Genomic DNA, 15,702 nt, shown 5'->3' on the forward strand with positions numbered 1-15,702 from the left:
CCATTCTCCCACCTTGCATATGGAACATCAGATCACAGAATCAAAGAATCATAGAACTGTAGAGTTGGAAGAGACACCAAGGATCATCTAGTCCAACACCCTGGTATGTATGTATGTGATATGGTATGTATGCAAACACAACCATAAATAGACTCTGACTGCCATAGAAAAGGGTATACCCCAGATCACACGCAGTGCTCTAAATCAGTCGTCCCCATCTTGGTGAAATCCAGATGCTTCGAATCATTAACTATGTTAGCAAGGGCTGATGGGAGCTGTAGTCCAAAAATACCTAGAGTGCTAGATGCAGAGCAGGGACAAGGCCATATGCTTGAAACACACTCCTATATTCCAGTATATGTAGAGTGTACACAATAGTGAGCTGTCTGTGTCAAGTTTCACGTCAGATTGGTTTCCATACATATGACTATTTTCACAGTGATGCAAATCAAACCATGTTTGATTCTAGAATACCTCCAGACATTCTTAGTGATCTAACTAGTTAGCAACAAATCTGCAATACGATATGCATGAAAAATAGGATATCACCCAACAAGATTTTTACCTGTAGCAGAAACAGCTAAATAAGATGATCATAACTATTATACAGACTGCCATAGAAATAAATGCAGCCATCCAACGTATGCTGCCATCAAAGATGCCACCTAAATAAAGGAACAAAATATTAATATAATTAAAATGAAAGGTAAATTTATCTCTGGGAAATATGAGACAAACTTAGGGAATATTGGAAAGCTATCCATCCCCACACTGCCCGTTGCAACTCTTGCATAGCTACATATACAGCAATTGTGTGGAAGGCCTCCTTTTAATCAGTAGGCATGCGGGATCCCCAAGGATAGGGCTCCTGTACTTGTGTGCTAGAAACGTGAGTCGGATTTTGTTAATTCTGTGAACATCAAGTCATACGAAGTGATTTTCTGGTTCTATATTACAATACTCCCCATTTTTATTTTTATTTTAAGAATTCACTCATTCTTTTTAATCAAATGCAGTAAGACTTTGGTGCGTGATTTACAGGACATTTTCCACAACCACTCCTCTGACAATCCAGCTTGGTTTAGCTTCCTCCGATGAAACACAATAACTATTGAAAAACAAGTTAGAGAAGCGGGGGGGGGGGGGGGGAGAGTTAAGGTACAGGTTATGCTTACTACTTTCTTATTACTGCACCAGGAAATAAATACACGGTTTTCGGGGGGGGGGGGTTAATTAAAGCAAAGTTGAGACTGGTGAAAAATCAGGAAAGTGGTGGGGAGACTGCTGAAGGCAGCAACGCTGATGACTGTGATGATAATGATCACGATAATTAACATTAGCACTTTCAAGTGGTCAAAGCACTTCCCATGCATTATCTGAAATCCTTACAGCAAACTTGTAAGTCAAGTTAGTACTATTAATTTCCACGTTGCAGATGGGAGGGAAGATACCAAGAGTGAGTTGCTTGCCTAAGGCCACCTAGTGAGTTCATGACAGAGCTGAAATTTGAACCAGGGACTTCCTCATTCACAAATGAGCCCAAACAATGCTGATAGCTTGGGGGCAGGTCCTCACACAGATCCATAAAAATGCTTTCCAAACAGCAAGCAGCATCCTAAATTTTTAATGATCCTCTGGAGCCCCTTGAGAGGGTTGGATAGTTTTTTTGGTAGCTTAATGAGAATAGCAGTAGTGATCTCTTGACTGGCAACATGTCACTGTTTGCCTGTCAAGATGCTATAATCACTTTAAGGTCTCCAAGCTCCTCAATCTTGGTTGGGGTGATGAGCAAATATGATAGTCAATGCAAAGTATCAGGATGGGCAGAAAAGCAAACACAGCTAATTTGGTTCTATCGCATCCAAAGGAAGAAAGGGCAACTTGGTCTGTACTGAGATCCTCATATGAAATGACTTGTATATTTAGTTGTAATAAATATAGTACATAAAATGACAGAGGGCTGATTCTAGAAGGTGGTGCAGTGTGACTAATGTTTGACTCTGGCATTTATGCTATGGGGCTCCAAAGGGTTCCTTTCTGCCACCCCCTTTAACATCTACATCAGGAGTGGGAGGGAGAATTTACCCCAAGGGTAGCATTCCCTCATAACCAGCCTTCTGTCTGCCTGAGGCTATGCAGCTGGTAGTTGGGGAGAGGGATTTATTGGCTGTGACACCCTGTCTTTGGAATTCACCCAGTATCTATTCCAACATCTTTTTGGTGCCAAGCAAAGATAGTTCTATTTCCCAAGACTTTTTATCTCCCATTATGTTTATGCTGAAATAAACCAACTTTTTGATGCTGTATGCTGCTTTGGGTTTAGCTGCTGCAGTCAAGGGGGCTAGTGGGAAGGGTTTGTGACAGAAATGCTAGTGCCCATGCAAAAACCTGGTTCACATCCCTAAGGATCCTGCCTGTGGAATATTTATGCATTTTCTTCCATTTATGGTCCACATTTTTTTCTGCTGCAGAACCCAAGGTTGTGTGACATGCATGTATTTCCCAGGTGGACACTCATCCAGGCACTAACCAGATCCAGCCTGATCATCTTCAGCAGGTGGTGGTCTCACATACCTTCAAACCATACTCTGGAAATACCAGAAAGCACCATACCTGGACTTATGGGAGGAGGTAATGTGGGCTGCAAATCTCGATTGCAGAAATCTGTCCGACAGCATTCAATTGTCCGTCGTGGTTGTGCTTTTGGAGAGTCCTATAGAGAAAAAGAAATGATGCATATTTTGTCACAAGTATTCTCTGAACAACTCTCTATAGCTACATAAGTTTCAACAAAGGGAAAGATTAAAGCTACGTAGATTTTTGCTAAATAGATTGCTGTAAGGATTTTAAGACAAAGTATTAATGTTAGAAACGATAAAATTGGCAAAGAAATAAATCTCTCAATTTTAGGCTTTTGGAGCAAATTACTTGCATGAACAGCAAATATTGGAATTAAGTGTGGGGAGCTGCCTGGGTTCACATGCAACAGAAGACAGTTGGAATACCTTGCACTGGAAGTCTGAGCCTTCATACTTCATGCAGCCTGAAGCAAGTGTAATTTCGCCATTTTCTTCTTCTTCGATTATGGCAAAGCAATGTCCATTAGTTCTGGAACAGATAAATTGACTTCAATTCTCTGTGTACTGTTCTGCATTCACCCACCCTTTTTATATCTATTCGATTATTGTCTTGTATTCTTCCTTCCAGTATAATGGACACATGGCACTCATGATACTGCACTCAAAGGAAACAAGGGACTTCAGAACAGATAAAACAGGGTTGGATTTGCTTGATGGTGTGGGAAAGTCATGGTGGGTACTCCAGGGAGGTACTCCAGGGAGATGAACTATTCCTGAAGACTACATTCCAAGATTAATGCTAATTATGAAAAAACCTTTAAGACTCCTCCTATACATTAGTCATGCCTATCATGTGACACTGAAAATATTGTACATACCCATGGAAAATCAATCCTCTATTGCCTGCAAAAATCAGCACTTAAACAAATTCTTATTCAAGGCCTAGTAATTAAGCAAACACCAATTCAATGTTTTCAAAATCTGGAAGCTTCTCTGACTGCATCTCATAATTTGAACTGTTTTTAAGAGAAGCCAACTGAAATACGGCTCTTTAATTACTCTCAAGCAGAAAATTAAGTAATCTCCCTCAACATATGTGCCAAGATCCAAGTCTGTTCCACCAAATAGATATCATTAAAATTTGGTGCTACAGAACTTTTCCCTCTTTCTTTTTCTTTTTTCATTCTTTTTTCATTCTCATCCTATCCACACATAAACAGGTATCACTGATTTCAATAGACTTTGTTTCAACCTGGAGATTCAAGCAGAATGCCTGGAGATTAAAGGCAGCTAAAGGTAAAATGGCCCATTCGGGTCAATAATAAAAAAGTATGAAATCTTTCAATTCAGTATTAATAACATTTAATAGGACATTTATGACCAATCAAAACATATGCCTTCAAAATTATTTGATTGGTTTTCCATCTTAAAAATTCTATCTACTAGATTTATCAACTACAGGAATGTTAATACTTGGATGTAGAAACTATATAAAAAACAAACACTAGAGGGCAATAAAAAGCAACAATTCTAATGTGACGATTTGACCAAATCAGATCCCCTTATGCTATGCAAGAAGAACAGGTTGTTTAGCTGTACCTGTAGTTCTCCGAGTTGTTATTTATGTAGACACACATGTGCAGACATGTAAGCTAGTCTAGAGGTTTGGCAAGTGCCCTGCCCCCACCTTCCATGCTTACGCATTCAGGGACATAGCTCATGCATTCTTGCTCAGTTCAAAAACCACAGCCCTATGGGAAGACTATGCAGGAGATAACAACCATACTTACATCTACTGTGGGGAAAGAGAGTGGGTTGTGGGTCTGCACAGATGACTATTGGAAAGTCTCAGGTTACAAGTAAGCAACCCGTTCTTCGTGGTCTCTGTGCTATTGTACACATACGGGTAGTAAAGCAAGCTAGCTTACTAGAGGCAGGAAAGATACGATGAGGTCAAGGACGCAAATGCAGCCCTTCCAAAAGACATTGCTGAGTTCCATTTGCCTTGTAATCAAGCAGATTACAGATGAAAACCAAACGTTGTAGCCAAGTAGCAGCATGGTGGACATCCAGCAGTGGACCTTGGAGGAATACCATGGAAGTCACTACAGCTCTGGCTTCACTTTGGAGTAGGGAACTTTGGAGGTCTGTAGGCATAGGCACAGCTGAACTAATGAAGATACTAGTGGGTGAAATGTTGGGTCTGGCACCCTCATAACAAATAAACAGATCCAGACTACTCAAGAAGCTTTTCGTTCTGGAAAAATAAACATTCAAAACTCTGAAGCTAGGTTACGGAAGACAATGGCCTCATTATGGTGGAATGAAGAGGCAACCTTGGGAAAGAAGAAATATCTGGTTTCAGTACGACTCTGATCTGGTGTATGCGAGTCAAATATGGGAACTCAACACTTGGAGCACGCTTATAACTCACACTCGTCATCACACTCCTCACCAATGTAATTGCCACCTTGGAAGACAGTAGGTTTCCTGAATGAAATTTTCTGCAGGTACAGAAACCATGTTTGTGTCTCCTCAGAGGCCACAGACAAGGTATAGACAAATTCTAAGAAATATATTAAAAGCTTTTAACCAATCCTCAATTCAGAAAGTCATTTCACCTGACCATATTAGTATATGAACTGAAAAAGGGTGGAACGAGGGAACTGAGAAACAAGAATAGTGAAAATATTTGAAACCTCTAACCTTACTATAACTTGTACATATGAGGAAACAGTCTTTATTCTGCCCACAACACTTACTTGCATGTATTGTTAATGGCATTTTCTGGACAGTGCCCTGAGCAGTAGCACTGCAAAAAGGGCAACGTATCCTCTGGAGCTAGGGTGACTCCATCTTCCTGCTTTTTCTGATCAGGATCAGTCTTCATCCCTGTCCCATGGAGCATGCTGTCTAGATTCTGCCCTGTATAATGTAGATACAAACATAATGGTTTGTTTCGGAAGGCAGGGTTACACTGAAGGTTTAGAACTCTCGGCTGCAGTAGCCTCTGTATAGTCCTTCTGTTTCGGCCCCAAAGCAAACCTGGAATGCTCATTTGCTTACTTAAAACCTAACTTGAAAACTTAATTACCTGTAAGTGAACCACCACAGATTTATTTTTAATTTTTTTTTTAATCTGACTTTCAAATTAACAAGCGTAAACATAAATTAACGTAGGTAATTGAAATATCAATGTTAACATTCTGATATTGCAGGCAGCTGAGCATAATACAATAATTATGTTTTAATAACATAAATGTTAGTTCTGTCCTGATAATTATATGAAATTTAATGGAAATGAATTCCAAATGCATTTCTCTTTTTTTGACATTATCTCAAAAAGTAAGGTGTTTAAAATTTTCATTTGGTTGTTGAGTTTTTATTCCTACTAAATTTGTACAAACTTCTACTTTGCTAAGGATCATGCGTAGAACACTTCTATAGCAGGGGTGAGGAACCTGTGGCATTCCAGATGTTATTGGACTACAATTCCCATCATCCCTGAATATTGGCTGCACTGGCTGAGGCTGATGAGAGTTGTAGTCCAAACATCTGGGGGGCACCAGGTTGGGGACGGCCACATCTCTCAGATTAAACTGAGTTTCCTCTAACACTTAAATATTCATAAAATCAGTATATTATTTCAATTACTATCCATAATGGGCACAGAATCTAAGTTAGCCTTCACCAACATGGCGCCCTCCAAGGACTGAGCATGCTCAACGGAGTCCAGGAGCCAAATAACGTTGTTACTGCTTCTTCTAAACAAACAGTTGCATTTCCATTTCATTGTAACTTTTTAAAATGTTGTGATATTCTTTTGTGAACCACTTAATGAGGTTGAACTGAGCAGCAGTATTTAAATACTTTAAATAAATAAAACAGGCAGGTATCTTTGGATATCTCTAACATCTTTGCTTTCTCGCTTAAATGAACCTTCGTCTATGCCTATAAATTTCAGTTGATTGACTTTTTCCATGACTCAGCTCACAGTTTACATAGTCTTCTGGGTGATTCAGAGAGGCCTATACCTGAATAATGACTTTGCAATTAGTCTCAAGTAATTAGTCTCATAAAAACAGCCATATCTACCCTGATTCCCTCCTTGTCAAAAGGAGGCTAGCAGACTTTTCTGACTAGCAGCTTGTGCATTCACTAGGTAATCTTCCCTGTGTGAGGAAAGAACTTGATAGCTTAGATTCCTTAAGTGCACTGTGTCCTTTTTCTTTTAGGGTCTTTCGTCTAAAAACATTATAGCCACCACATTAACTCAGAAAAATCTGAAGCTTTCACTGAATAAGACTGTCCATAGAGATGGAAATTAGTCAACAGATGCAAATGCTGCACCATTTAAAATACAAAGGAATTTTATCATTGAGTTTAGTATGAACTGCATAAATAATAACAAATTATTATTATTATTTATATGCCACCCATCATCTAACTGGGTTGCTCCAGCCTGGGAGGCTTCCAACAAATTAAAACATCAAACAGAACCTGGAATATTTTTTTATAGCAAAATCTTAACATGTCAATGAAAGTCAATTAAGAAGCATCTACCAAATCAAAACATTTCCCAGCTTTCAGTACTAAGGTCTATTATAGTTAACCAGCCCCCCCCCCCCCCCGTACTGCCGTACTGGTTTTGAAATAGAAGACTAACCAAGAAAGCCTGCTTCTTGGTAACCAGCTCTTATATTACCAATAAAGTGGGATCACAGTACTAAAAGGTAGGCAGCATGTCCTGTTAACAACAGACTGTTTCATAGACTCTCTATGAAAGTTATGTTAGAAATCTCCCTTTCTGTAAAAATGTAACTGATGTTTTTTGTTTCAAAGCAGAGGGTTTGCGAGTTGCTGAAAAAGATGGAAACCATTTTCAGGTTTCATGTTGTTTCTACATTTCAAAAACAGCAGCAGCTTATCTGCATCTATTTCAGACTGAAGTTAAAACATAAAATATTGGCTATGCACATGAACATTCCATACATCAAAAAACTTTCTTTTTCAAATGTTTTACAAGTATGACTTTACCTTGAACTTGAGAAATGATGACTGCATAGAACCCCAGCAATCTGATGTAAACTTTCAGACAAATCATTGTTCGAATATAAATCCTTCCTGTGCACTGTCAACTTTGGCAAATTGCCCTGCTGCTTGACAAGTTCTAAGCTGGACTGTTTAGCAAAATCTGCTAGAAGACTTGGTGGCCAGTTGAAGCAATGGTTTAATTATTCCAATTTGTTTTCTGGAAAAAAGAAACGAAACAAAATTGCATTTTTTAACAGATGAATAAAATTATGCAAATTCCCCAAACCCTGAAAACGGGAGGGGGTATCAAATGGGCAAGATACAGTAAAAGCTTGAAGTGATAAAACATGTACAAGTATATTTAAAAGACTAAAATATGACCTATTTGTATTTTAATCCATTGGATAACTATACAACATTTTAAAATTAATAGTTGAACAACTAGCTGATTGATAACACCTATGTAGCTAAAAATGTGAAATTGCTGTAGAACTTAGAATTTTAAAAGAATGATAATTCCATTCTAACACACCAGTGCATAAACATCTACTAGAAAAAAAGATTTTTCTTTAAATACAAAGCTGTCTAGAAAACACTTTTCCAATGTTTGCTCAACTGCATAAAAAGGAAGGCAGTAGAATTTTGCTCTACCATTTTGAAGTACACTTCAGAAACAAAGTGGGCAAACATGGATATATTAAAATGTAGCAGCTTTTAGTAATCTCACAGTGATGTTTTTGAAATGATTAATAGGGCCTAACTAGGTCTCAGAGGAATAAACAGCAATTTGGACACCTAGGTAGTTAATATAGACAATACAGATTCTGTGTTAAGATGAACAGAACACTGATTTTGCCTTTCTTTGGCCTCTTGTTTGAGTGGGCTTGACCTCCTGACCCCTGTCAGCCTGGCGCTATTCTTGAATGAAAAAACTTGTATTTGTTCAAGGATGTGCTGCAATTACTGTTAGTGGCTGCTTCTACCATAAATAACTCAATCTGTCTGTTGGCAGGACCCAAGAACTTTTCATTTTAATTACTGCTTCATAGGCATTTAACATGGAGGCAAATTACTGGCAGAGCATAGAGGTGTCTGTCACTTTCAATTTGCGCATGCAGGGGGCATGCAGCCTTCGACCTGTGGCCTACTTTTCACACATCTGTGACTTCTTAGTAATGAAGAAACAAAGCAGCTTCCTCACTACAAGAAATAGAACCATTGCAATGGAATAGCCTATCCGTGGATACAGCAATTGATGTATATTCAATGTTGGGCTATGCCCAGAGTATAATAGTTGCCCAGAATATCTCCACCTAAAGCTTCTTTTAAAAGTCTCAATGAATATTTTAGCCTTTAGGTCTCGGATAGTGTTGCTGTTTCAAAAAGTCTTCAGCTTTTATTGTATTGATTTTACATTTGCTTTATGTCATTTCAGACTGTACACAGCCCTCAATATTGTCACAGAATCACAGAATTGATTCTCAATTAGAAAACCTTTTTTAAAAGTGACCTAAAGTTTTTATATCCCTGAATCACGTTTCCATGACTGGCAGATTGTCTCCTTTCAGTTCCAGAATAATTTTCCCCAGTCAAAATTGTTGTGCATGTGTAATGGTCATGAATGCACAATGACCTCAGATAACAATTAAAAAGTTAATAAGTTGGTTTGTACGCCCTGCCGTAAGTTTTGAATCATCCCAAAATAAGCATTCAAATTTCTTTTATAAGATGGTATTTGCATCCAGCCCAACACTTTCCTTCAGTGCAAGTCAGTGTCAAAATATAGCATTCACATGCCAAATGTAGTCCAAGAACGCAGGAATGACTAAGAAATTGTGTGTGTGACCCCAAAATGTTTTCGGGCACCATAAATCATACACCCACAGATCCAGGACAGTGTCCTCAACAAGGTGGCATTGAATCACATCCAGCCCAAAGCTTTCCTTGGGTGCAAGACACTGTAAAAGGTGTGAACTCGCACAAATCAGCACAAAAGACTGTCAAATATGGGGTCCCCACACCAGTAGTAGTCAACATTACTGGAACTTTTCTCCTAGATGTGTGAGCATTTGACTTCTGATGGCCCAAAAACAACAGGGCTAAAAGGACCCAAGTATCCAAAATTAAGCTGATTATATATAAGGGACGAGGAGTTTATCTAGGACCAAGTGCAAGAACCTAAGACAATGACCATGCCTTTAAGATTATTTTATTTTATTTTTTACTTTCTTCCCCCCCTTGAAGAATCAGAGATTGCAGGCAGGCAGGCAGGCAGGCAGGCAGAGCTGCAAATCCTGCTTTCATGACCCATATCCGGAGCCAGGTTGCAATTTTCCCTGGGGATCAACTGGCTGATGATCTGGTGTTTTTTCACCACATAACTTGTGGCACAGCTAACTTGCATAAACCACTAGGATTTAGTTACACTAAGCTTATGCTTCTAGAGTGGCAGACCTTGGTCATTTGTACTTCCTGTATGTAGCATACTAACTTACTTGATTTTTACCTCACCCTATCAACAAGGGCTAACACATACCCCTAAAATAAACCCTTGCTTATCCTGGCCATTTAAAGCTTTTCTCTAATACATTCTCAAAGATGCTCAGACATTTGAGTTCTCTGAGAGCCAGAGGAAAAAGCATTTCAGAGTTGTTTCAATGCCATGTAATCGTTGTAATAAAAATGAAAATGAAGTAATTAAAAGTGCAAAAAATGAGGCTATGTTCAACAAAGAAATGCTTTGATCAGGAGGGTTGCTGGGTGCAATTTAAAGAACAAAATGAACTGGGTTAATGTTTTAGGATCAGCTATGTAAGATTTACATGCACTTGTTTGATATTAATAAAATGCATTACAAATAATTTGCCTATAACAGAGAAAATATTTCAGAATATTTTAAAAGATTTTAAATTGCCATGTTTGTTCATAACTGGAGTGGCCAATGTGATACTCCATGTGACACGCAATAGTGTCCTATCCCTGGCTCACTACCCACTTACCACCCCTCTGAAAGTACTAGAACTTAAGAACAAAATTAGAAGAGTAATGCTCTTTTTCACTTCCTCTTTCAGCTCTATATGATTTTCAATTATCAAATCAGAATTTGTGTAACTGGAAAGTGGAGTAACTGAATGAGGAGGGAAAGGGGAGGGAAAAATGAAGTAGAAATGAGTAATTATTATTATTATTATTATTATTTATTCCCCAGCCACTCTGGGCAGCTTCCAACTGAATATTAAAAACAATACAGCATCAAACATTAAAAACTTCCCTAAACAGTGCCGCTTTCAGTTGTCTTTTAAAAGTAAAATAGTTGCTTATTGCCTTGACTTCTGCTGGAAGGGCGTTCCACAGGGCAGGTGCCACTGTGGGGAATATACTGTGCTACAAGCGTCAGGAGAGAGGGAAAAGGAAGAAAATCAAGAAAGAGAAAAAGAATGTGAGTTTAAGTGCGCATGCCAGATTCATTAGAATAGTCTGAATGCTACATACTTTTTTCATGGTTTCTTTCCCCACTCATCAAATCACAGATCCTTACAGGTGCTCCTAATTTTGACAAGGGATCCACTGAAAACCATCATCAATTTGTGACAGCTGCATATTCCTGCATTGCAGGGGGTTAGACTAGATGATCCTAAGGGTCCCTTTCCAACTCTAAAATTCTGTGATCTATTCATATGTCACTTCTGTGTCTACAGACATGTTCTGTGATTTGTTGGTGGGTTTATTGTCATCCAATGTAGAAGTTGCTTAGATTGGAGGTTGCCATACCAGCACCGACGAAGGCGTTCCTTGGCATCCCCACAGCAACCTGTCATCACTCAGCTGTTGTTGCCCACCAGCCACATGGAGTTAACACAGCTGGCACTCCTTTTGTCTCGAAGAGGATTTTTTTCCTTAGTGAGGAGGGTGGGTAGGAGGCAAGAAGAAAGAAGATAGTGCTGTTCAATAAGCATGGCTGCCTGGCAGCCATGCAGAGCTGGAGAGGCACTTCCTTTCCCCTGTGAAGGAGCTTTTCTCAGTGAAGTACAGTGGACGCTTGGGTTGCGAACGTGATCTGTGCGGGTCACGATCCAGCACTTCTGCGAAAAGCGTGATTTTGTGCTTCTGCCCATGCGCCAAAACCCGAAAGTAACCCGTTCCGGTACTTCCGGGTTTGGCACGGTGCGCAACCCGAAAATGCGCAACCAGAAGCGTCTGTAACACAAGGTATGACTGTAGTCAGGGAAAAGGTGGCAGAGAGAACTTCCATTCGCTCAGCGTTGTTGCCCACTGACAGATAACTTCTGAACTTCTTGACCAGAATCTGCAAAAGCCCCTCATTTCATAAAATGCAATACTGTGGTACCTTGGGTTACAGACGCTTCAGGTTACAGACTCCTCTAACCCAGAAATAGTACCTCGGGTTAAGAACTTTGCTTCAGGATGAGAAGAGAAATCGTGCAGCGGCGGCGCGGCAGCAGCGGGAGGTCCCATTAGTTAAAGTGGTACCTCAGGTTAAGAACAGTTTCAGGTTAAGAACGGACCACCAGAAGTTCTTAACCCGAGGTACCACTGTGCATACTAAAAACTGAACACTTAAATAAAACCACCAAAATAATCGGCTGCAGGTTCATATTTATTTATGATACTTATACCTCACCTATGAAATTTAAACAGCCCTCCCTTTAAAGTCTGGTGAATTGCCAACTGCCATTAATAAATGTTAGTATTATGTTGCAGAATGAGTTCTCCAGGTGCCCACTTTATTGCCCCTTGTGCAGAGAAATCATAGCGTTCAAAAACGGATATTAATTTGCTATACAATTGGTATTTCTTTTAAGAATTCATCATCTCGCTTTTACTACCTAGTATTAGCATATTGAAAAGATAATAAGCCAAGAAGAAATGCTTGCTATCATTCTTCAGCAAGACATGCAAGCTGATAACTTTAGATTACAACATTCATTCCTTCAGGAATAGGTAAGCCACTTAAGTAGAACTCCAGCTGGATGGTAATGCCTCATTTCTAACTGTATAGAGTGTGCAGATGAAGGTTTTGAAAGGTTGAGTATGAATAAATTAAATAAAACACTGCCAGAAGTTAAATATAAAGGCAATTAACAGAAATGGGCATTTTGCTGGTCAGTGATTTGTGTGGTCGCATATTTTAACCATGTAAATCTAACAAAACCCTGTTCAAAGTCGGCATCTTCTCTTAAAATAAGTTTTTTTGTAATATTTATAGTTTTATGTCAAAATCTTTTCAAGCTGAATTTGAGGTTTCAATTGCAGCCATACATTAAATAAAGCCAAAGCTAGGGTTTTAGTCTATGAGAACTGGAAAGCAGATTTCAGAAACTCCTTTCTCTCATCCCCCTCATCTTAATTCTCTCTGTCTACGTAGTAAGGTTCCTTTCTTTGGTCATCTGCCAGTTCCATAAAATAACTTGGAGTAAAGCGCTCCCCTTTTCTTGGGCCCCTCCCCTTAAGCAGCCCTAGGCGCCCTGTCTCATATGCTTTCCAAGGCGTGCTAGACTACACAGCAGACTTTCTGGCTCCACTTCCATTGTTTGCATGGCTGCATTGCTCCTTATCCACAGACTGGATTAGCATAAGAATACTGTCTTCTCCTTCAGTAAGCAATCTCCCCCTCCCGCCATCCCCTACAGACAAAACAGTGAAGGACTTTATTTAAGGATAAAATGTTAAAAGCCGTTGTTTTGCAGTTCAGTGTCGCTATATAAAATATTAATTCAGAAGAATGAGGCACACAAATTCTTGCATACCCACAGTGAAAGAAACACAGTGGTGTTACAACTTTCAGCCTTCTTGGTATGCCAGCGACATTCCAGACAATTAAACAAAGAACTATCAGAATATTTAAGGGAAACAAATATTTTGAATTAGATAGGGCTGGGTTTTGGAGGGGGTGTTTGGGATGAAGAGGAGAGAAATCAATTGATTGTCAACACATTTTGAAGGGTGCAAGATATTAAAAACATAGGGCATGACCCTATGTGCTCTGCAGATTTTAATCTGTGGAACTGGCTTCTAAGATTTTGAATGGGGTAGACGTGACATATCTGCTGGGGGGGGGGGACCCCAGCTATAGTTATGGGAAAGTGTTTGAAGAGTGAAAGTGTAGAATGATAAGTTAGACCATACAATTTGTTAAATCATGTCATCTCAGGACTTACGCAGGTGAACTTTGGGTCAGAAGATTTGCCCAACTCATGTAGTATCATTCATTAACATTTGTGAATCTTAACACTAAGAATGTAGAGGGGCAACACCAACACTTCAGATTCAATGCTCCTGGTTGCTTCACAATAGTTAAGTAATCAGAATCAGACTGTAGAACCTCCTCCCTTCCTCTCTGCCATTAGAGGGGGGGTGGGGGAGTCCAAGGAAGTACCAACTGCTAAGCTAAGAGTAGTATTACACAGAGCCCTAGCATTTATCAACACCAGGCTGTAACACACTTTTGTTTATAATTATGATCTAATCCACAGCAACTCTTTCTCATTTATGCACAAGGTAATTAACGCACTCATTTTATAGAGTGAGAACTGAGGAACTGATGATTCTAAATTGTACAGGATGGTCAAAACACAACACAATTGTGAAGAGCTCCAAAAGGATTTCTAAAAGTTGTGTGAATGGGCTGTAAAGTGTCAAAAAGCAATTCAATGTAAACAAGTATAAAAATGATGCAGGGGGAGACGACTTAATTTCGCATAGAATACATGGTTTTGATGTCTGAACCAGTGGTAACTGACAAGAGCAAAACCTTGGAATTGGGAGAGAATAGCTTGATGAAGATGCCGACCCAGTGTGTGTGGTAGCTGCAGAAAAGGCAGATTCCATGCTAGGGAACTTTTGGAAAGGAATTTAAAATGAAACTGCTGATATAATGCAATTATACAAATCTATGATGCGGCTACACTTTGAATACTAAGTACTGTTCCGGTGATCTCACTTCAAAAAGGACAGTGTAGAGCTGGAAAAGGCTCCAAAAAGAGCAACAAAAATGATCAATGGGATAGAATAGCTCCCCATGAGGAAAGGTTTTAACAGTTTGGGATTTTCATAAAAGATCAATAAGAGGAGAAATGATAGAGTTGTACAAACTTATGCGTTGTATAGAGAATGTGGATAGAGACAGGGTTGCCTCTGTCTTTCAACTTGAGGACATTCAATGAAGCTGAATGTTGGAAGATTCAGGACAGACAAAAGAAAATACTTCTGCACACAGTCCACAGTTAAACTATGAAATCTGCTCCCACAGGAGGCAGTAATGGCCACCAACTTCAATGGCTTTAAAATAGGATTAGACAAATTCATGAAGATACGGCTACCAATGGCTACTAACCATGGTAGCTATGTTCTACCTCCACTTTGGGGTTTCTCCATATCAGTTGCTGGAAACCACAGGAGAGAGGCGGCTTCCCTGTTTGGCCAGCGCAAGAAGAGGATGCTGGACCAGATGAGCCACTGGCTTGGTGCAACAGGCTCTTCTTATATTTTTATGTCGCACATTTATTAAATGTCCTTATGCTTGGAGATGCTATTTGCATCACATATTCTGTTTCCAAGGGAGCAGATTTCCCCCCGATTGGTGAAAAGAGGGTAGCATCTCCATTTGTCTGGACAGGAAAGAGTACTCACAGCCATAGTGAGCAAACTACAATGGTACCTCCGGTTACAAACTTAATCTGTTCCAGAGATCCGTTTGTAACCGGAAACCGTTCATAACATGAGGCGCGCTTTTGCTAACGGCGCCTCCCGCTGCTGCCGCGCCGCTGGAGCACGACTTCTGCTCGCATCCCAGGGCAAAGTTCGCAACAAGGGGCATCTACTTCCGAGTTAGCGGAGCGCAAAACCTGAAGCATTCTTAAGGGGGCCAGTATGTAACATGAGGTACCACTGTGCTGTGGAAGAACAGAGTCACACAAGAGTGTGAGTTAGCAACAGTGGCATTCATGGATCTTTCCCTGCTGAAGAATGGAGTATAGTTAGGCATGGGCATAGCCCGGGGAGGGGGGGGCGATATTCGTCTTTGGGGCGATATTTCTACCAGTGCTTTCCTCTCAAAAAGCTCAACAAC

The 15,702-nt window shown here is 39.8% G+C and overlaps 1 protein-coding gene across 1 annotated transcript in view; it reads right to left on the reverse strand.

Annotated features, from left to right (window-relative positions):
• BMPR1A (bone morphogenetic protein receptor type 1A) overlaps positions 1-15,702 on the reverse strand; it is a 54,712-nt gene that overhangs the window by 10,152 nt on the left and 28,858 nt on the right. The window contains exons 3-7 of the mRNA XM_081861233.1: positions 7,617-7,830; positions 5,342-5,504; positions 3,006-3,108; positions 2,614-2,713; positions 566-665 (exon numbers count right to left, since the gene is read on the reverse strand). Coding sequence (XP_081717359.1) covers positions 566-665; positions 2,614-2,713; positions 3,006-3,108; positions 5,342-5,504; positions 7,617-7,683 — 533 coding nt within the window. The 5' untranslated portion in view covers positions 7,684-7,830. The remainder of the gene's footprint in view (positions 1-565; positions 666-2,613; positions 2,714-3,005; positions 3,109-5,341; positions 5,505-7,616; positions 7,831-15,702) is intronic.

This window comes from Podarcis erhardii, assembly GCF_964252035.2.
Source record: "Podarcis erhardii genome assembly, chromosome: 5".
NCBI lineage: Eukaryota > Metazoa > Chordata > Lepidosauria > Squamata > Lacertidae > Podarcis > Podarcis erhardii.